The sequence below is a fragment of the Ictidomys tridecemlineatus genome, chromosome 4, assembly GCF_052094955.1.
Source record: "Ictidomys tridecemlineatus isolate mIctTri1 chromosome 4, mIctTri1.hap1, whole genome shotgun sequence".
In the NCBI taxonomy this organism is placed as follows: Eukaryota; Metazoa; Chordata; class Mammalia; order Rodentia; family Sciuridae; genus Ictidomys; species Ictidomys tridecemlineatus.
In genome coordinates, this window is record NC_135480.1 from 82,119,434 (window position 1) to 82,141,849 (window position 22,416).

The 22,416-nt window shown below is 40.3% G+C and overlaps 1 protein-coding gene across 2 annotated transcripts in view; it reads right to left on the reverse strand.

Moving 5' to 3' along the window:
* Positions 1 to 22,416, reverse strand: part of Maml2 (mastermind like transcriptional coactivator 2) — a 326,047-nt gene that overhangs the window by 86,566 nt on the left and 217,065 nt on the right. For both annotated transcript variants that reach the window (XM_078046901.1, XM_005338016.5), the window contains exon 2: positions 16,775 to 18,412. In XM_078046901.1, the coding sequence (XP_077903027.1) occupies positions 16,775 to 18,412 (1,638 nt within the window). The remainder of the gene's footprint in view (positions 1 to 16,774; positions 18,413 to 22,416) is intronic.

Here is a 22,416-nt window from a genome sequence, read left to right on the forward strand (position 1 = left end):
CCTGCTATGAAATTTTGTATGATTCTATGTATACCATAATGCAAGCAAGGGGGTGTGTGCAGGGTGTGGGGAGCGGCTTTCTTTGCATTGATGTGGCCATGCACACAGAGACATGAACACAGCCCTTTAAAACTGCTTGCTCAACTTCTCACAGCAACTTCCTTCACTTAGGATGGCCCGTGGTCCCTGAGGGAAGGCTCGGCATCTGAATTTGGCAGGGAATCCCATTCCCATGGAAGTCAGGGCTGCCCTCACAGCCCCAAGGAAGAACCTGGCATGGTTCTCACATTTGCTTGTGGCTACCCTGGAGAATATGTACACTCAAGGCTGACTGAGGAGAGGTCTCCATTTCTCAAATCATGCAGACCCGAAGGCAGTTAGAAACCTCTTGCCTCTGAGTGTGGAGAAAGTGAAATCTATGTGCATCTTCACCAGACATGGCTCCACCCTCAGGCTGCTTTACAAAAATGACTATTGGCAGCATTGTACATAGCAAAACTATCCAAGTGGGGCCTGACCTTTGGACCTTGGAATCCATGTTGAATTCCTATCTATGTAGACTTGCCCCCCATTGTAAGCATTCAGAGAAATGTGAAAATTTTTATGACAGCAAAATTGAATCCTCCCATCCTTCCAGCTCAAAATAAAAAAAAATTTTTTTTTGAATGAAACATAAAAAAGAAAAAACAAATGGAGACATTTGTGGGAATGGCTGACTTAATCTGCATTTGCCAACAGAAATGGGGAAATTATCAGAGATTTAAAATTGCCTTATAAAGTGCCTTTACATAGAAGAGTTGATCAGAAATGCATTTTGGGCCCAATTTTCCTTTCATTTCTCTCTGGGGATCTCTCTTTCTTATGTTTTACTCCATCTTTCTGACTGCCTGCCTTTCCTTTTGGCTTAGGTATGTAGGCAAATTCAACTTCTTCATATATGTGGAGTAAAGCCTGATTTTAGAAATTATCTTTACTGTAAGACTATGTTGCCTTTTCAGAAGCAAACAGGTTTGTAGATCACCTTCACATAGGCAAAACACAGCCTCATCTACTGAGTCCTGCCTCTCAGGGATACTGTGGAGTCCTGAATATAGCCTAGGGAACCACTGGGCCAGGTGGCCTTGGTGGCCTTTATTACCAACTCATTTCTTTCTTCACAGATTATTGACTAGGAACTGATGACTCAACTTCCCTAATTTTGATAAATGAAATAAACAGAATTCAGGTCCCAACACTGGTATGGACAGGCAGTAACAGATAGAAACGGGTCACAAATGTCCATTCAGTAAAGACCACTGGAAATGAAGAGCTCTATGCTCCTCCACTAGCCTCATTCTGGCTAATCTCCTTTGCCCGTTCCTTTGGTCTGGAGCCTTGCTTTCTCTTCCAGGAAGGTGAAGCTGAAAATGCTAGTCTCTCTATTTAGAATCTGGAGTCAGAATGAGGAAGATGCTCCTTTTCTGGGGTTTTCATAGCAAAGTGCTCATCTGGGACATATATTTGTCTCTTGCCGTGTAATTCTCTATTTCACTAATTAGATTGTATTCCTGATTCTCCCACTGTGCCTGGCTCAATCAATGTACACTGAACAAGTCTTTTTTTTTTTTTTTTAATGTTCCTATGGAAAAAAAAAAAAAAGCACAAGGTGTGCCAAACAACCAAATTACAAATGAACTGCTGGAACCCAACATTTTCAAAAGCAGAGACTGTTCAGAAAGCAAGTAACTGCTTCTAATGTCTAATTGTATGAAAGCATTTCTGCCTCTGAGAGCAATTAATACTTGAGCAGCAACCAGGATGCTGCCAGAGGACAGTGCTATGAGTACACACAGAGAGCTGTCCTGTTGTTTTGTCCAAGCAGCTTCCCTTGTGTAAAGAGAGGCGGGGCTGAAGTGTCAAGACCAGTAGGCGAGGCTTCAACTGTGCCCTCAGGAATGAAACACACCCAGTGGTACTAATTAGCTTGCACATTAGAACTACCCTCAACTTATCCACTAACAACAACAACAACCAGACCAATAATACTGTCCTCCTTCCTTCATTTTAAATCCTTTCCTATGTTTCTTCCCCTTATATTTACTCTTCAGCTTTATTTCTGTGAAGCATTCCAGTTCATATTTCAAGGAACGGGAGCTTAGAGTAACATGCTGCTGATAGAGTACTCGGCCAGAACTATGCAGCATTTCTTCTACTCTGTTAATTCCCCACCAATAACACTGGATGTCCCTTAGGCAGGAGCTAAATGTGATAAATGTCAGCAAATGAACTGACTGGCATAAAAACCAAAAGCCACCAGGGAGAAGGGCAAAACCACTAGCATATTTTCAGTTATAACCAGATCAGATTGTAACTGCTCACTGCCTGGGAAACAGGGGGGTTAAAGAACTGAAACCTCCTTTGAAATAACTGTTCCAGAAGTTCATGGAAAAATATAATAATAAAACTCAATGTATGAGGACTACAAAAACAGATGTTGCATTAACCAAAGTTAAGTTTTACACATACACACACATTGCAAAAAAAGAAAAGTGAGCCATAGAATAATAATCATTTGATACCGGATTAAAGATTGAGCAAACTCCTTGAGGGCAAAGATTATAGGATTATGCATGCATGCTTTCACCCACAAGGGTTTGAATTCCAGTTCTACTATCTGCTAGCTGTGTGACCTTAAACAAATTACCAAACCACTCTGTTCTCAACTTCCTCATTTGTAAAGAGGAGACAATTATTCCTATTTCTTAGGAATGTGATGGAGAAAGCACTGGATCTAGAGTAGGTGCTCAATGAGGGTTCCTATCTCATCCATTCTTTGCTTACTCTGTGACACCAACCAGACTATTATCGCCCTTTCTATGTTAAATAAATACTTTTTAATGCTTATTTTTCCTTATCACCTCATATGAGTTTATATACATGTGTATGTGTGTGTGTGTGTGTGTGTGTGTGTGTATGTATATATACATGTATATATATTCTCCCCCCCCTCCCCCCCCCTCCCGCCAGGGATTGAATACTGGCTTTGGGCATTCTAGGCAAATGCTCTACCACTTCGCTCCCTGAAGGTTTTTTTTTTTTTTTAAAGAGAGAGAGAGAGAGAGAGAGAGAGAGAGAGAGAGAGAGAGAGAGAGAGAGAGAGAGAGAGAGAGAATTTTTTAATATTTATTTTCTAGTTTTCGGTGGACACATCTTTATTTTATGTGGTGCTGAGGATCGAACTCAGCGCCCCGCACAGGCCAGGTGAACACACTACTGCTTGAGTCACATCCCCAGCCCCCTCTAAAGGTTTTAACACTTTGCGTTCTGCACACCCTTCCAGGAAGCCACCAGCAAAAATAGTCCACCCAAATGAGAGTGTAAATAAACAGAGAAATAAAAGATAATAAAAAAATAAAGACTCCCTTATAGAATAGGAGTGAGGGGGGTTCAGAGAATGAAGTCAGAGAATGAAGAATGGGGAATCCTGAGGAGGTGACCCCTGGAAGAGAAATGGAACAGAGATGGCCTAGAGGAATCAGGGTGAAGTGTGTATTGAGGGATGTTCTGCAGAGTTGTTAGATGGTAAGAGAAAACTTAGCAGGCAAGTCAAAGAAACTTCACATTTGAAAAAAAAATTAAACACTGAACTCCTGGATAGGAGTTATAATTACAGTAGACAGCCCATCTCAGCAGTAAATATTATTTATCTTATCTTTTTTTTTTTAAAGAGAGAGTGAGAGAGGAGAGAGAGAGAGAGAGAGGGAGAGAGAATTTTTAATATTTTTTTTTTTTTTTTAGTTCTCGGCGGACACAACATCTTTGTTGGTATGTGGTGCTGAGGATCGAACCGCTTGAGCCACATCCCCAGCCCATTATTTATCTTTTCATCAATTCTGAAAGCACTGATATGGACTGAAGTGAATTTTTAAATCTAACTAGATATATTGATGAAAAGGGAGAAGGAGAAAGTTGGAAAGAGAACTAAAATCTTCATGTACTATAATAAGATGTATTAGATCTTGCCTAAAATTAATAAATCAAGAGACCACAGGTATGATAGGCATTTAGAAATACAATGGTAAAAACCATTAAGAACCAACTTATAATGAAGAAAGTAAATTCTACCAGAGACTAAGAAGAGTAAGGGAAGAGGGGTCAGGGAATTGCTTCCACATATAGCATCATCTTTTAAAATTATGTGCATGTGTGACTTTGATAAAAATAAAAATCCAAATTTAAAAAAGAGATTAATTGCATTTTGAATCATAAATGTATTTTGATTTTACATTTTTAAATGGTAACAAAGAAAGTAGACCAGGCCTGAGGACTAGTAGGAAAATACTTAGCAACAAGTTGGGGTCCAGACTTCGTGTGTGTCTAATTCTGGTGCTGCTCCCACACGATAAAGCTCATATATTACAATTCTTATAACAGCTTGCTATATATAGGCAGTGCTCAAATATTTTCAAGCAATAAGTAATATGCTAATTGCTGAATTTTTTCATGATGATTTTGAATGAGTTTGGTCTGGAGAGAGAGCTGTATGGGGAGGGGGTATAAAATTAGAGCACATCGAGGGGTTTTAGAAAGTCCTCCCTACAATCTGATTCTGAGGTAGGCATTCATCAGGTCTAATTCGTCTCACACAATGCATGGGTTCATCAGAAATTCATTCCAGACAGTTGATATTTCAGCTAGGCAATGTAACAGGCATTTTAATTATGCATTGTTATGAGGTCAATAAATCCTGTTTCTGGGTAGGTGGGAGGTGCCACAGGGAAACTAGAAAAGGTAAAGTAGGGGTAGGAAAGTAGTGCTTGGCTAAAGCCAAGTGTGAAAAACACTGAAGTGGTCTTTAGAAAACACTGTATTTGTAACTACATTATCTCAGCTTTCCAGATAAAAGACTACTTAGAATTAAAGTCTAAGATTTTGGCCTCAGACTTTATAATCCGGCTTACTAACAGAAACATCAAAGTAAATGATGCCAGTGTCTTTGCAAAATTTCCAATGGAAGATGGAGTTCCTTATGTGACCTAATTCTTCCAATGATAAATGTACCATTGAATTCATTTCCAGGAAAATGTTTGCCTCTCATAGATGAATCTGCATGCTTACTTCTGTATTTAACAAAACAAAACAAAACATCTATATCCCCACAGGACTTCTTTTTGCCTTAGTTGCCTAGAAACACAAGAGTTAGAGGTAAGGTGTTTTGAAAATCCCCGTTGCAGGTGTCTGCTGGCATTTGATTTGTATTGTTTCATTGAAAAGTTGTTACTTTGCAAGGAGAAGCAAGCTAACATTTGGGAATTGCCTATAAAGTGCTGACCTTGTATTTGTTGAATGCCTCATGGGTTATTTCATGGAAAAATTTCAACAATTCTGTAAAATAGATGTTACCATTTTCACTTTACAGATAACACAGTTGGTCTCAGGGAATTTAAATAACTTAGTCAAAGTCATATGATTGTTAAGATGCTCACAACATTTTGGAAGTAATGTGTAAATTCTCAAACGCACCCATTACCCATTTTATATTTAGACTGATATCAGAAATTATTTAAACTCATTTCATTTACTTTGATTTTGAGACCATGTAGGAAAACGCACACACACCACAACTTCTTTCATTTGCCTTCCCTCTTCTCCTTATTTGTCCATTTGTTGATATTTTTTTTCTGTCAGATAATCTTGTTAGTCCATGGAGGATGAAAAGAAAAAATGAATTCCTAAAGACCCTGATCTCAAGGAGCTTGAAGTCTAGTATAGAGGTTAAGGTATGGACTTAACTTTCTACCATGTAAGGTAGAAAATAGCGGATGCAGTAATAAATAGAGAATGTTTTATGAATTAAGAAAGAAGCATAAGAAATCCCCTGGTCCAACTCTTTGGGAGTTCATAATTTGGTTAGACCAGAGACCTTAAAAAAGATCATAATAACATATGATAAGACCTGAACTAAATGAAATCTCTGCACTATGCTGTGGACACTAAGGAAGGAAAAAAATGCTGCCTGCTTCAAAGCTTGAGGAGAGGTGGCTGCAGAACATTTGGGCACTCAGGCACTTGAAGAAGGGACAGAGACGGTAAATGTCCCGAGGCTCCAAGACCTACCAGCACTGACGTAGATGGTGGAAAAGATGGAATCCAGCAGTGCTTGGCCAAAGGGAGAGCTGATATTGTGGAGTTGGACCCCAAGGAATGGCTGAATCTTGGGTAAGTTACAATTCTAGGAAGGAGGCCTGGCAAAAGCATCAGAGATAGCAGTTAACCCCAGCTGCTGGCTTTAGCCCCAAGGAGAATGCAGCAAGGCAGAGGTGCTTCAGCACACTGTCCCAACATTATTGGGAAGATGAAAGGTAGCTGAAGAGAAGGAGGTTGAAGGAAGGATTACAATAGTCAGAGCATGTGTGTGTCGGGAGCAGAGATGGAAAAGAGGTGGAACGTGGATGGTCATGCAGTATACCAGAAACTGCCCCTGGGAGAAGAGACAGAACTTATGTTGATCACTGAGGTTCTGAGCCTTATGTTGATCACTGAGGTTCTGAGCCTAATTCAAAGAAGTAGAGAGTTGATGGAAAGTTGCTTTTGAAGGATGTTGGGGATTTGACATGTTTGAAGATAGAAAGGAAGAGTGTAGATAAAAAGAGATAAGAATTGATGGAAACAATCTTCTGGGAACAATGTTGGCCAGAGAAGCAAGATATAAGAATGGGTTAATCCTCAAAGATTCTATGAGGTTCTTCCCATGGCCCAAAGAAACTGCACTTCAAAATCTCTGAAATGTTCTTGAGATAGATCTATCTATCTATCTATCTATCTATCTATCTATCTATCTATCTATCTATCTATCTATGATGTGAAGGTCCTCTTATCTCTGACCTGAGCCCCTTCAGAGGGTTCTCTATACTGCAACTAGAACAACTTTTCTAGAGAGAAAATCGGATTCAATAGCATTCAGCATGTATGAATTCAGCAACTACCTTGTGTTAGACACAAGTTATTCCTCTGTCAAAAAAACAACCGGTATTTTTTTTCTACAACTTTCCATTGCCTTCAGGATAATGGAAAATCATTACTTAAAATATCCCTGATAAAACTCCTAGTTGTCCCTTATCCATATGATTCCTCAGGTTATAGATCAGTTCAGCCTCCATTAAAAATGCCTCTTCAGAATTCCCACCCACAGGTTGAGCCAAGGGGGCATCTGAGATGGAAGTGTCTTGCTTCCAGCGCTGACAATAGGAACTGGAAGAACTAGGACTGCAGGTTCTTGGGCAAGTGGTGCTTTAAAGGCAGACATAGTGGAATTGGTGTGGAGGGAGGTGGAAGGGCCAGCTCCTGTTTTCCTTCTGAGGAAGAGGAAGAAAGAGTATTCTTTTGATGTTCTCAAATCCCTGGAACAGGGGCAAGAATCAAGGGCCAGTGGTATAAGTCTGACAAATATGTTTTGGGTCCCTAGAACACAGTAGAGGGCGAGTGATTGGAATATAGTGGTGATCAAGACAGATACATCCCCCACTTCAAGTAGCCTGCATCTAGTTGGGGAAAATACACTCAGGAATGAAGTTATGTGAGAAATGACACATACTTCAAGAGAGGAAGGAGAAGGAGCTTCCAGAGCCAATAAGATGGGAGCTAACCCAGATCTGAAGGTCAAGGAAACCTTTTAGAGGAAATAACTGCAGTCTTAGCTAAGATACATTAAGACGAGGTTAGCCAGAAAGGGTAGAGCAGAAGAGTGTTCTAGGCCGAAGGAACAGTACATATGGAGACAGGGGTGGGGCATGTGGAAGAGAGCATTGTAGCTTTCAAGAATTAGAGGACATTTATTACGGAGGGAACTGAGAGAAGAGTGAGTATGAGTTTGGGGGAAGGCTTTGTGGATGAGTGGGAGTCAGAAAAGGGGAAAGTTGGGAATGAAATACATAAATCCTATGTTTGGCAACAGCTAGATCATATAGAGCTTTATAAACTACATAAGGAGTTAGAATTTATCCTGGGAAAATGAAGACCATTTAAAGGTTTAAGCAGCTGACATGATCAAATTCCTGTTTAGGAATGCTCACTCTGGTCGCACATTGGCAGGACCTGAAGGAGGCAAGCCAGTTAGCAAGCACCTGAGCAAGAAGGGACAATGGTCAGAAGCTTTCTGGATGTGTTCTGCCCACGGGCATGCCCATTCAGCATTCATGAATCTGTGCCAGAGGCTTGTGGGATATGAGATGGGCCGGCCAGCTCATTAGCCTCATGAGTCTCCTCAACATGGATCCTCTTCCAGGAAATGTGTCTTCATCCTTATTGTCAATAACAGCTCCAGCAGTTCTGTGTCCCTGCCCTGCCCCTTTCAAGGCTTGCCATGGAACAGACCTCAAGTTCAGGGAAAAGAGGCTACTTCAAAATCAGTCTGTAGAAAAAAGGGTGAAAGGAGATGGGGGTGGCACCAAGAAGAGAACTACTGAAGATCCAGAGACAATAGAGATGTGAGCCAAAGTCCAGAACGTGAGGCACACACACTCCTGTGCTTACTTCACACAGACCTGTATACCTGTGGACTTCCAAGAAGCACCGACCTGTAATTCCAGTTACTCTGGAGCCTGAGACAGGAGGATCCTGACTAAGTCTGAGGTGAGCCTCGGCAACAGCAAGACCCTCTCTCAAAATAAAAATTTAAAAAAGGGATGGGAATGTAACTCAGTAAAAGAACACCTGCCTTGGGCTGGAGTTGTAGCTCAGTAGTACAGCACTTGCCTAGCATGTGTGAGGCACTGGGTTTGATCCTAATGAAAAGATAGATAGATAGATAGATAGATAGATAGATAGATAGATAGATAGATAGATAGATAAAGGTATTGTGTCCCTCTTCAATTAAAAACAGAACAATGACAATAAAAAACAACCAATTAAAAATCCTGCCTTGTCTTGCCTAACATTATGCAATGTCCAGGGTTTGATCCCTAATACCATAAAAAAAGAAGAAAGGAAAAAAGTAAATAAATAAAATAAAAGAGAGCCAAGACAATTCCCTGTTTGTGAAGTTCCTTTTCTAAAGGTGGAGTTGAACTTAAGCTCCTGTGAAACACAAACTGTGGGAAACGTTTGTGATTCAGGGAGGAGGAATTAGAAGAATAAAGAAAGATAAACTCAGCCACCCCCTTCTTTCATCCTGGGAGACCTTAAACATTTGATTTTGCAGGATGCACAGGAAAGCAGTCTTGGCTTCCCTCTATTATGCTCAATTCAATTTATTGCTTGGAGAATAGGGCATCATTTTATTGCTCAGATTCATTGCATCAAATGCAAATATTCAGCTAGGGTTCTCTAATTAGTATCCAGAGAGCTGCTCCCACGTGTGTGTGTGTGTGTGTGTGTGTGTGTGTGTGTGTAAGTTGGATCTTCCCTGCTTAAACCACAATGTAGAAGAGTAAGATGATTCACTCACATTACATCTGTCGATGCTAGCAGTCTAAACATTTGTACATTCTTTTGTTTCAGACCTAAAACTCCTTAAAGTAAACACCTTCTGAATCTCAAGGCTTTGCACCCGACTTTAACCATTAATGTGCAAATTTACTGATAAGTGCACTGACTAAACTGCTTTTTCCTTCCTTCCATTTCGCCAAAGGAAACCACTTCCTTCTTCTACCAAACCAATAAGAACTGCCTGGAAAAGGCAAAACTAATTAGAATGGGTGCAAAGGGGATTATTTGAGTCACCTACATTAATGCACATTACAGTTAAATATCTGTCAGATTTTCCATTAACCCTCTTTCATTTCCAGCTCCAGGATCAAATCCATTTCTTAACCCTATACCCTGTCTTTCCCTAGTTGGAAACTTGGTATTCAACAGGCTAAATTACACACTAATGCTTTAAATGCATAGCTCTTATTGATGGATGTGACACACAAAGACCTTGGAATGAGAATAGAAGCCATTTCCCTGACTGTGGAGTTGAACTCTATGTATTAGGATCCTAAGGCTAACATGTTCTTCCTGTTATTGTGTTTATTTCTTTATTGAAGGATACAGGAGTTGTTACTTTAATTAATTAACTTCATTGTGCTTTGAGCTAGAATACCAAAATAAAATAAGAGGGAAAAGTAGAATTTCTAGCAAATAGAGTTCTACTCTGTAAAAGGTTAAAACAGCATGTTTACAAATTGAACTTGTTGACTTAGGGAAAATGCCTCTGTGATTTTTGCTATTCTATATTGGGTTGTTAAGGATCAGGACAGTATAGAGTACACATCCAATGGGAATCTAAGCAGGACAGATACCTCCTTCAGGAGGAAAGCTCATTAAGGTAAAGTACCGTGTCTTCTCAATTTTTTAGATTAAGTGGGTACAAATAGGGTCATTTAATGTTGATTCTCCAGTTTCCAACACATTGTAGGAGCTTAATACACTTTCATCATATGAATGAATAATTGCAAGAATTAGGGATTTACCCTACTGAGGAAATGAAAATAACTTTGAATGAGTTCTTAAATCCTAATGCATGATGTTAAAAAAAGATAATAAACAATATTTTATCATTACAAAATCTAATAAAACTCCAGAATTTTTGCTTTAAAAACTAAATTTTATGCCCTCTTCCTTGATTGTTTTTTATTTTTTAATTTTCATCTCAGATAAGAGGTATAAAAAGCCCACCAGTAAATTAGTCTAGCAATAGAATATTGCTATATTAGCCTGCAATATGATAAAAATAGCTCAATTTAGAAATGCTGATTATTTAATTTTTTTAAAACCTTAAAATTTTTATGCTTCCCTTTGCTGCACCAAAACTTCTTCTTTGTTCTCAGTTGTAGCATCAGTACCCAGAATTGTGCCTGGCACAGAGCAGGCGTTCAAAAAAAAAAAAAAAATTTTTTTTTGAATGAATGAATGTGTTTAAAGCTACTGCCAGAGTTAAAAGCAAGGCAGACCTCAATTTAGCCTGGAATCTTTAGTTCATTGCTCCTAGTAATGCAGACCAGGAAGCTTAGAGATCAGATAAACAAATTCAGTGAATTTGACTGAAAATCTCTTTCCACAGCAGAATTCATTTAAATGGTACCACAGATACAGTTTTTGCCTAGGAATGTAGAGAATAGTAGAATTTCAACCCCCCCTTCCCTCTCTCTCTCTCTCTCTCTCTCTCACACACATGCACACACACACACACACACACACACACACACACACACACACACACAGCACAATCCAAACCTCTTCTACCAATTTTCTTTACTTAGGGAGCATAGTATGTAGACAGCCCTAGATTTTAAAATCAGGCCAATTATTTACTGTAACTCTGAATGAGGAATTTAACCTTTCTGGGCCTCATGTCTTTGCCTGTAAAGATGATAATATCTATCATTTGGGTTATTTATACCCAGCACAGTGTGAGTGCTAATGTTAAAACAAAACAACAAAACCCCTCCTGCTAATTTTTCTAATAAACATTTTTTAGCACCAATGATATGAATCTATGTATCTGGAAACTCACTGCATCCTGTGTCCATCAGTGTCATGGAGTATTAAAACCAAAAAAATTTTTTTCCCTCGTAAACTTAGAAGACAAATGATGAAATATCCTGGCCTGACACATCCCACAATGTGCTTGTTGTCAACCTTTTCCACTCTTGCCAAGACCCAGCCAAGGTGAGTCATGATGGAGGTCACCAAATGGTCAGAAGTCACTTGCAGGGACCCTTGGATCTTTCTTGGGTCTCTATCCCATCTTCACTCTAGATTTCATGTTATTTACTTTTGCCTTTGACCAGAAGTTTGCCACCATCCTTTGGCCTCATTCTTAGGTCTTGAATATCCTGTTTTCTAGCCTCTGTAGGACTTTGGCTTGGTTTTTGTCTCGCTCCTTCCCTGCTCCTGACTTCCTCTAACCTTGTTCAGGCCTCTAAAGCAGAACCTAGCTTAAGTGAATGACCTTCGGCCAAACTTTAGCTCCAGCAATGGCCTGGCTTGGATGTTACATTATTGCAAAGCACTGAATTCCAGATTTTCCTATTCAAATGGGAATTTTAGTGATACAAGGTTTCTGTCTTCTGTCTCTGGCACTTTCATCAGACAATAATAAAGATTTAGAAGTACTGTCAGTATATGTGAGCTAAAGTGATTCCTTCCACCACCACTCAGGCCTGTTTGAAAACAATTTCCTGAGTGTTCATCTTTAATATCAGATATGCACTATTACTTTAAAGAAGAGGGGGAAGAGGACATTAGGACACTTGCTGAATTTATCCCAAGGTTAAATCAAGTAAAGAAGAATCAGCTTGGCAGGGTAGAGAGGCTGGGGTGAGGTTCATAACATATGATTGGGGAGCTTGGCTTTCAACTAAGGAGAAAATGTACAAATTCATGTTTCAGTCATAACAAACCATCCATTCACTGGCTGCCTTCCTTCCCAGAAGTTTCAGACATGGAAGGATTCTAAAATGAATATAGAATCTGTTTGAGTTGCATAGATCTAATGTTAGAAAAGATTCACACTTTTAAGTGACTAATTATATAGCTGTGGAAAATATCACTTGTTTGTTCAAGAGGTGAGGACTTGAATTGAACCCTCATGAGCCCTGATCAACCACCAACTCTCACACTTCATCAAGTGTTCAGTGACATGAAGAAAATCAGCAACGCATATATTATATCACTGTGCTGTCCTTTCTCATGACTCTCAAATTGGGAAGAGAAGAAAATTATAACCAGGAGGTATCTCTATTGGCTGAGCCTCAAAATATCAGCAAGACAAGAGTCCACTGAAAATGTTTTGTAAAACACCAATGCCATGTGTTCTCCCAGTAAAGCCATGGAGCAATAAGGTTACATCCAACAATTTGATTATGGTGCACCCACACCTCAGGCATTGTTCATATCAAGGAGACAGAGGTGGGTACACAGGTAAGGAAGATGGGTCTGGGAACTCCCCCAAATGCTCTCAGCCTGTGCCTGGACCTGCCTGAGTTTAGAGTTCTAAAAGAAAGACCCCCCTTTGTGGCATCTACTGAGTGAACTTCAAGCAACTGATCAACAAATTCAACCTACCATTTGGCAGCAGAGAATCAAGATTTCTACCATTTCTAAGACTACAGGGCTCTAGTTAGCAAATCCCACAGTAAATATTCCCATGTTTGACGAAAAATGAGTATGACAAGCAGAAAAAAAAATTACTTGACTAGTATTTTCATGTAAGATGCTTTGGTTGATAAATGTAATAGTTATCTAATTCCCAATCCTTTCTTCCCATGACTTTGGTCATGAGTCACAGAGATTTAGCTGTTCTGGCGAAAGAATACACATCCTTATTGTTTAGTATAGATGGCAATGTTAAAACTGTTCTTTCTAAGTTAAGAATAGTTGGCAATATGCTGGATGAGACAATAAGAATCAGAAAAACCTTAGAAATATGTACACAAAAATTGCTTCTCAAAACTATCATCTTGAGAAACAATTCATCTATTTTCTTTATTGCCTTCAGACAAAGTTCACACACCACCCTTGAAACACAGCCTTGAGGTATCATAGTTATTCCTTGGTTTTGACCCAAAGCAACATTACCCAGTTGTAACTGTTTTCGAAAATATTATTGTGTTGGCAATAATCTACCAAATGTGCTGTAGTGCTCTAGATCCCTAGAGAAAATTCTGTAGCTATACTAAACAATGGCACCATTAGTGGTATGTGCACAGCCCTCAGCTGGATGCCTTCAAAAGGGGAATATTTACTGATTACAGAACTCTGGTCTATTTGCTTAAAACTCAGATGCAGGACTACCGCTGGGTCACACACAGAATCACTGGGCTGGAAGGGAAAATGTGGTTCCCTCTACACAGCTGTAATAAAACATTAAATGTGTAGCTAGTGCCTGCTTATATAGAAGAGGCCTTTAGCTTGAAATACTACTGTTTCTACCAATTTCTAAGGGCCTTCCTGAAGAGAAGAAAAATTTCTTGGCATCATGTGCACTGGAAAAGGTGAAAAGTGATTTGGGGCCCTGGAAGATGTTTGCAGATTTGGTCCTCATCACTCACTGGTGTGCTTGTGTCTAGGAAGCCTGAATGCAGACTAAGGGAGGAGTATGTGTGCAGTTGCTGATATCAACACTATGCTCCAAAACAGGACAAAGGATATTGGAGATAGCAAGAATGCTCCCAAAAAATATCTGATGGGACACGAATGATGTGTATTTCCTGTTCTAAATTGTGAATTTTGGCTAGTTCCATAATATTTATTCTCAGGAAAGTCCACGATCATACACATTTTTATAATTTTCTTTCTTTAACCTCTTCGAAGTTTAAAGACGTAAGGTTTTTTTCATCCCCCAAAGTCTTAATCTTCTCTGTAGATTATATTAATAGGGCTCAATATAAGAAGAAACCCTTTTTGTTTTTGAGAATCCTTACAGTGGTCTACAGAGTTCATTCATTTCTCAACAAATCCTACCTCTGAGTGTTATATCCTAGTGGCTGAAAGTGTAGGCTTTAAAGTAGACCATCAGGATCCTAGCTCTGCTATTTAATTTCTGTGTAAGCTTGGGAAAATTACTGAAGCTCTCTGCACCTCAAGTCTCCTATCAATAAGGTGGAAATAATGGTACTTTCCTCATATGGGTGAGATAAAATACTGCCAGTAAGAGCAACAGAAGTTATCCCAGATATTGAGTAGGTACTCAATAAATGCTAACTCATTACTATCTTATTTTTTAATTTCCATGTGTATGGTCAGAAGTCTGGATCAAGGAGTGCAAATTGCTACATACTTACACTGCTGCACAGGGAAAGAATTACAGATAGTAATATACTGTAATATATATTACTGTGTATATAGAATTTCTTCTCCCATTACTTTAATCTAGTGTCTTTCCTATGTAAAAATAGTCCTTGTTTAAAAATAATATTTTGATATTTATGTATCTCTACGTGATAATCACAGTAATAATCAGTTTATTCCAGACTCTGGGCTAAGAATTATGTCATTTCATTCTCAACAGAACCCAGCAGATACCATTAGGACCCTTATTTACAGGTAAGGAAGCAGTCCAAACAGGTTCTGAGAGGCTTGAAGTTGCATACAGCTAGGCAGGTCAGAGTAAGATCTGACCCTGTGTTCATCCAAATCAAATACCTTCTTACAGCACTAAAAAGCAGTTTCACAGTTTGTTTTTAAATAATTCTAAAATTTCTTTCATTTGTTTGTTTGTTTAGGTTTCTTAACTGTCTAAGAGCTGAAAGTCTTACTTGGCACATGGCTTTCGAATCCTCCTTGAATCTAGTTCTCTCTTGGCCCCTATGTAGGGCAAAGGTCAGCTTGGACACAGCCTGTGGTGTTCATGGTATTCTTTTCTGGGCAGCTGCCATGAAACTACTCTCAGAGAGAGAAAAGTGGAATTGCATGGAAATGGAAAGAGACCCTCATTGTTATAAAAAACTACATAAAAGAGGTTGTGAGGGGAATTGGAAGAAAAATAAGGAGAGAAATGAATTACAGTAGATGGGATAGAAAGAAAAGATGGGGGGGAGGGGGATAGTAGAGGATAGGAAAGGTAGCAGAATACATCAGTCACTAGTATGGCATTATGTAAAAATGTGAATGTGTAACCTATGTGATTCTGCAATCTGTATTTGGGGTAAAAATGGGAGTTCATAACTCACTTGAAACTATTGTTCGAAGTATGATATGTCAAGAGCTTTGTAATGTTGTGAACAACCAATAAAAAAAAAAAAGAAAAAAGAAAAAAAAAAACACATTAAAAAAAAAAAAAAGAAACTACTCTCAGAATGCTATTGGCCTTAGGCTCAGCTCCATTGTACTACCCCAACGTATTACTTTGTAATGTGCTATGTTGGAGCATGGACAGATAATGTAGACTTGTCAAATAATATGTCAAAGCAATGTTCAAACTTTCTTCCTTCCAGGAAGAGTTTCTTCCTTGGGGATCAGGGCTTACTTGCCTGTATGTGCTCTGAAGGCACAGGGCTCTCTCTTTATGCTGTTCCTATCAGGACAGAGTAAATCTCTATTTTATGTAAATCAAAGGACATGAGGCCATCACAGTTAATACTTGACTCAGGCACTACTTTCTCCAGAAGCCTCCCTTGATTTCCTCTTTCTTGGGAAGATACCCAACTTCTGTTCTCTTATCATTACTCTTTCCCGTCTAGTATTAAAATGATAATTTTAAAGCTTGTCACTCTCTTCTGACTGTGTTTGTAGACAGGGATCGTGTCTCATTTGGTGCTGGTAATCAGCACACATGCACCAAATGCACTTATGGCAGGATCTATTATGAAGGTTGGGCATTAAGATATTACAGTCAGTTGGTGGAGGTATAGTCCAGACATTGAATACTCATAATATCACTTCTGGCATTGCTCTAATACTCAGCATGAATCACAACATCTTATACATGTAGGCACTTGGGAAGTGGACATTGACTCAATGACTGATTAACTGGTTGGATGAATGAACATCAAGCATATCATAATCTGACTGGCAACTGGATATGTCATGAAAGGCATGAGATTTATAGCAACACTTTTTGTTTTATTTAATAATGAACAATTCCTAATAATCAAGAACCTTTGATCATTATACATCCCAATAACAATGCTCCACAAGGAAATATTAGCCCTTGCCCTTAGACACCCTAAGAGAAATAGGCTCATGAAGTCTTCATGTGAACCCGTCAAGACTACCACTGCTTTTGGTCTTGATAATGCCCCAACATAAGCATATTGACCAAGCTAAATGGTCTCTGGGAACTCTATGTTTGGAGTGGTAGAGCCCTTACCTGTCTGTGTTGTTGGGAGACTTGATAGCCCAGTCCTGTGATGGACTGATTCTGAATTTTCTGAAGCAGGATCTTTTGCTGAAGTGGTAAGGGTGACCTCATCAAAGGCTGGCTTGATAAGGGTTGGGTGGGCTGTGATGGTGGCTGCTGCTGCTGCTGCTGCTGCTGCTGCTGTTGCTGCTGCTGCTGTTGCTGCTGCTGCTGCTGCTGTTGCTGTTGTTGTTGCTGCTGTTGCTGCTGAGCTGAAATAGAGCTCTGCTGTTGCTGCTGCTGTTGTTGCTGCTGCTGCTGCTGAGCTGTCATTGAGCTCTGCTGCTGCTGCTGCTGCTGCTGCTGCTGCTGCTGCTGCTGCTGCTGTTGGGTATAGTGTAGGAGAGAAGGCTTGTTCTGAGAAGGCAAAACAGAAGGCATCTGCTGGTTTGCTTGATCTGAATTAAAATGGAACAGAGGCTTGGTGTTGCCATGACGGGGCTCCAGGGCTGGGTGGGGGTTGTTAATAAAACTTCGGCTGAGCACATCCAGATGCCCACCCTGGGTTGAGGGGCTGGCCTTGTAAATGTAGTTAGCCATTACTTTTGACTGGTTGCTACTGCCAGCTACCCCGGACATAGGGGAGCCCTGTGGGCTGAATGGTTGCTGACCAAAAGAAGGGCTGGGAATTTTCTCCTGCCCAAATGGACCTGGGGATGGTCCAGCAGAAGAGGGCAAGGCTGACCAGTTGGTAGGCTGGTGCTGCTGCTGCTGTTGCTGCTGTTGCTGCTGCTGCTGCTGTTGCTGCTGCTGCTGCTGCTGCTGTTGCTGCTGCATCCGGGCATGCTGTTGACGATTGGCCGCAATCTGTTTGAGTTGCTGAGCATGGGATACTTCCTGCCAGCTTGGCAGGGCCCGATTTGCTCCTGACACTGTCTGAGGCTGAGCCTGGCTCTGAGGGACTGTAGGAATTGGGGACGAAGTGGTGAGGGCAGAATTGGCCATTGAGAATGCAGGGCCAGCTGATGGGGGCCTTAACTGAGGAGAGCTGGAGGGGCCTTGAGTCAGGCCAGGTGAGTATTCACTTTTGATCACCATCTTCTCCATGGGCAAGGAGGGTCGGGGCGTGCTCCTCTGGCTCTGCTGACCCAAGTCAATGTTAAATGGGTCGTCCTGCTTTATGGTGGCATTGATCATGTTCTCCAATTCAAGGTCACTCATGGGAGGCACAGATATGTTGGTCAGTTCATTGAAAAGTTCCTGCAGCTCAGGATCCATCAGTTGCTCTCCAGGGTCATCTCCATACCTATTACTAAAAAGATTCTCCTGGGGCATTTGGCCATCCATGTGCTTACTGCAAGACAGAGTCTCTCCTGGCTCTTTCTTCACTTCTTTTAAGCCCATGTTAAACAAAGCATTGCCAGGAGAATGTATGTGGGATGGCAGTGTGCTAATCTTTCTCGGGGGTGCCTGACTCATAGGCAAGGCCCCTGGCATAATTTGATTTTGTCCATTATTTACTTGGAGGCCACCTTGTCCAGTAGAGAGATTCTCCCCAACACGGATTCTTTTGATATCAAGGAAAGAGTTGTCAACAAAGCCATTGGGCCTCTTGCTGTTGGCAGGAGACAGGTTAACTACCTGTTTTCTTTTCAAGGAACCCTGAAGCTGAAAAACAGAAGGGGAATGAAAAAGAAAAAATTGAGATATTAATTCAGTTATACTTTAAATCAAGATCAACTAATATCTAAACTGTTTTTTTTCATTTACACACAGAATTCAATTTTTTAACAAAAGCACAATTGAAGCACAGTCTGGAATATAATGAAATTCACAGTAGCACAAAGAGAACAAAATAAATGTTTCTGAAGGAGCATGTCAGTTAGGCCAGAGATCACTGTGGCCTCCATGATTGGTTGGTACACAGGCCAAGGGATGAAGAACCCTTCAAATACAGAAGGAGTTACTCACAGTATCTAAGGTTAGTCACTAAAGCCAGTTGTTTTCTGGAACAGGCCAAAATAGTCCTCCTGCATGCATACACAAGCTACAGGTGATCAGCATGCACACATTTTGCCCCAGTTGGGAAAACACAAACAGGTCTAAAGCTGACAAAATTTCTAGTCCCCCCACCCCACAGTTTCAATCCTGCCATCACTAGTATCCTCTAAGTAGGTGATTAGAATAGTTCTCAGGTCCAAGTAGATATTCTATCTGTTGTGCATCTAATTTTCTTCCTATAATCCCACCACTTTTGCATTCAGGCATATGACAAAACATATTGTTCACAGTTGTCCCTCTGCTCCATGCTGGCCATTCCCAGATTGTAATCATTTTACCTGAGATTGAGAATGTCTCCATGCTTGCTGCCCCTGGCCCCTTCATGCTAGAAGGGGCAACACTGTAAGGATACACAGAGCCATGAGATTACCATTTATTCAGTGAGACACTCTAGGTATACATTTTTCAGGAACTCCTTTCTTCTGTTGATTGTTTCTAAATCTTGTAACGAAAACCAAGGTGTTGAGAAGAAGTGCCATACAGTTGCCAGGGGAGTTCAGATTCTGGGATCAGACTAATCCAAACTCACACTCCAATTCTTTCTCTGAACGTCATGTAACCTTGGCAACTTATTTACCTGAGCCTCAATTTCCTCATCTGGAAAAGGGGGCAAGCACTTACGTTATAATGAGGTAATGCATATAAAATTTAACACAGTGCTTGCTGTAGTAATGAATCAATAAACGGTAGTTTATAGAAAAAGCATGGCTTGTTATATTCTGAAAGGGAGCATGTCTCCAAAGTGGCAACATGTTTAAGTAGTTCATGAACTCAGTGATTAGATTTTCTTTATGAAACTTGAAAGTTATTGAGAAAGATTTAAGGACCATACACTTACACTGATAAATTTCTTAGAAGGATAAAACATTCATCACTGGGTCTCTGGTCCTTGTTGATTTGTCTCTAAAATGAGAATCTATCATTCAATGCGTGGCTTTCTCAGTGCTGCTGACCCACTTTAATTATTTCATGTTTGCTCAGGATAACCATAAAATACCTGAGGTATAATGCTTCCCAGATGGAAAATTCTACCACGTCTTTCCTTCTCACTTATAGCCACTCCCTCACCCTCCTGAAAATTTGTAGGTAGCCTAATCAAGAAGGAAAAATTAACTGAGAATACATTCTATGCCAAGTATTTTAAATATGATTATTTTATTTTCCTTAATCTGTACAACTATCCCATTATATAGGTAATATAATCCTTGTTTTATAGATAAGGAAACCAAGGCTTAGAGAGTAACTTGTCCAGGGTCACATAGCTAGTAAGCAGTAGACCTAGACTTTAATTCAGTGTCTGTGTAGTTCTAAAGCCTGGGTCATACCCACTCTAATATGGTGGAATTAGCTTGTCTAGGCCCACAGTGTCCACCTAGCATAAAGGGACCAGGGGCAGTGAGTATAGCCACATCTTAGACCACAGGTAAAATGATGAGAAATCTGGGAAAGGTCAGGATGCAGCCCAGAGCCTAATATGAAGGATATGTCTCTGTGATCTAGTTAAGCAACACCAGTTCCAGTTATTCCTTACCCCATGCCTGAACTGTCTGCTCACAGGAGGTGTGTAGTTATGGTGTGTATGCAATTATAATGTGTGTGCAATGCTGGTATGACAGGTTTTGACTTTTACAATTGTTGATTAGTAACCACAGACAGAACTCTGACCCTGGTGGCCCAGTAAATCCTTCCCATGAGAATTCTAGATTTGGAGAATGTGAGACCAGGTTCTCCCTGGATGGATGTGCACTGATATACAAAACTTCTGAGCTGTTATGATGTCAACCAAAGCCATAGAGGAATTAAGTCTGTAGAAAGAAGAATGAAGCAGAAAGGAAAGACACATGGAGGGCCTGATTCCAATCCCAGGTTAGATCTGCAATGAATTTCCCTGTTTGCTTGAGCTAACTTTAGCTTGAGCTGACTTTAGCTTCTGTTACTTTCAACCAAGAGTTCTAACCAAATTCCCTGAGACTTCGTGTTCAGTGATGAACAAATTTGCAGCAAGGAACAAAGACACACACACCATGGTGAAAAGCTTTCTGCCATTCCCCATCTCTGCTGTCTCTCTGATTTGCTGACTCCTAATTTTGTCTACTTACTGGTGTAGACAACATCATTCTAGAACTATGTCAGCCATCACCACATTCAGCAGAAACTCAAGTTGCCACAGTCTGTCTTCCCCAGATCAGGAAGAGCACAAACCAGAGAGATTCAGTCACGTTGCTTTTGATTTACTTCAGCATTAGCTGTATTTGAAGGTTCTTTTGCAACTAGTAAAGAACAAACAAAAGAGTACATTCTTTTTCCAGATTTGGGCTGTTGCCGTTGATTTATTTTTCCACTCTTTTGAAAAAAAGAAAAAAAAAAAACCTGTTCTGCCAGATTCTCCCAGTGCTCAGGCCCCTCCCAGGCAGTTCAGTGCACACTCTGGGAAACAGTGCCAACTCTCTCATTAGGCCACCAGGAATGTGGAGGCAGCAAGAGAATTAGCAATAGCTGTAGTGGAAGTGACAATAGTAATAACAGTTAGGGCATGTGCACTAGGCTTCTAGGTAAGCTTTTTGTATAAATAATGCCATTTAATTCTTTCAGTATAAAGGAGATACTTTGGTTCTATGATTCTGCACAACAGCTGTAAAGGTGGATACTATTTGTACCCTTGCCCCCATTTTGCAGATGAATAAAACTGAATTGTAAAGATTGAATAACTTTTCTACGTATCATACACATAGTAAGCAATGAAAGCAGGAATCAAACTTCACTTCTCCAGGCCACAGTTCTTTCCTTTATATACAACATTATCCCTGAAATTTGTTTCCTGCCCAAGCCCAGAAAATAATGAGCACTGTGGTGAAGTTTGTTCTTTATGAATGGGGATGGCAGGTCACACCAAGCATAGCTGGGGGGATGGCTTAAGAAAAAGTGATATGTGGCTCCATGAGGATAGAAGAGATCCCATTAAAACTCCAATGGCAAGAAGGCAGGGCGGGGGAGGGGAGGGGACACTTATAATCTGTCGGTGGGAATGTGCATTAGTCCAGCCACTGTGGAAATCATCATGGAGGTTCCTCAAAAGATTAGGGACAGGGTGGGGGCGAGGGGGGTCTGGGGTTGTGGCTCAGTGGTAGAGCGCTTGCTCGCTCACCTTGCAGAGACGAGGCACTGGGTTCGATCCTCAGCACCACATAAAAATAAATAAATAAAATAAAGATTAAAAAAAAGACTAGGAATGGAACCACCACATGATCCAGTAATGCCACTCTTTGGTATTTACCCAAAGAACTAAAATCTGTATACTATAGCAAAACATGCATACTCATGTTGATAGAAGCACAATTCACAAAAGCCAAACTATGGAGCCAGTCTAGGTGTATCTTTCAACCAATGAATGGGAAAAAAAAGTGGGATGTATACACAATGCAGTTCTATTCAGCCATAAAGAAGAACAGAATTATGTCATTTGCAGGGAAATGGATGAAACTAGAGAGCGTCATGTAAAGCGAAATAATCCAGACTCAGAAAGTTAAGGGCCAAGTGTTTTCTCTCATATGTGGAAGCTAAAGAGAAAAAAGAAAAAAAAGGGGTATCATGAACTTAGAAGGAAGACCAGC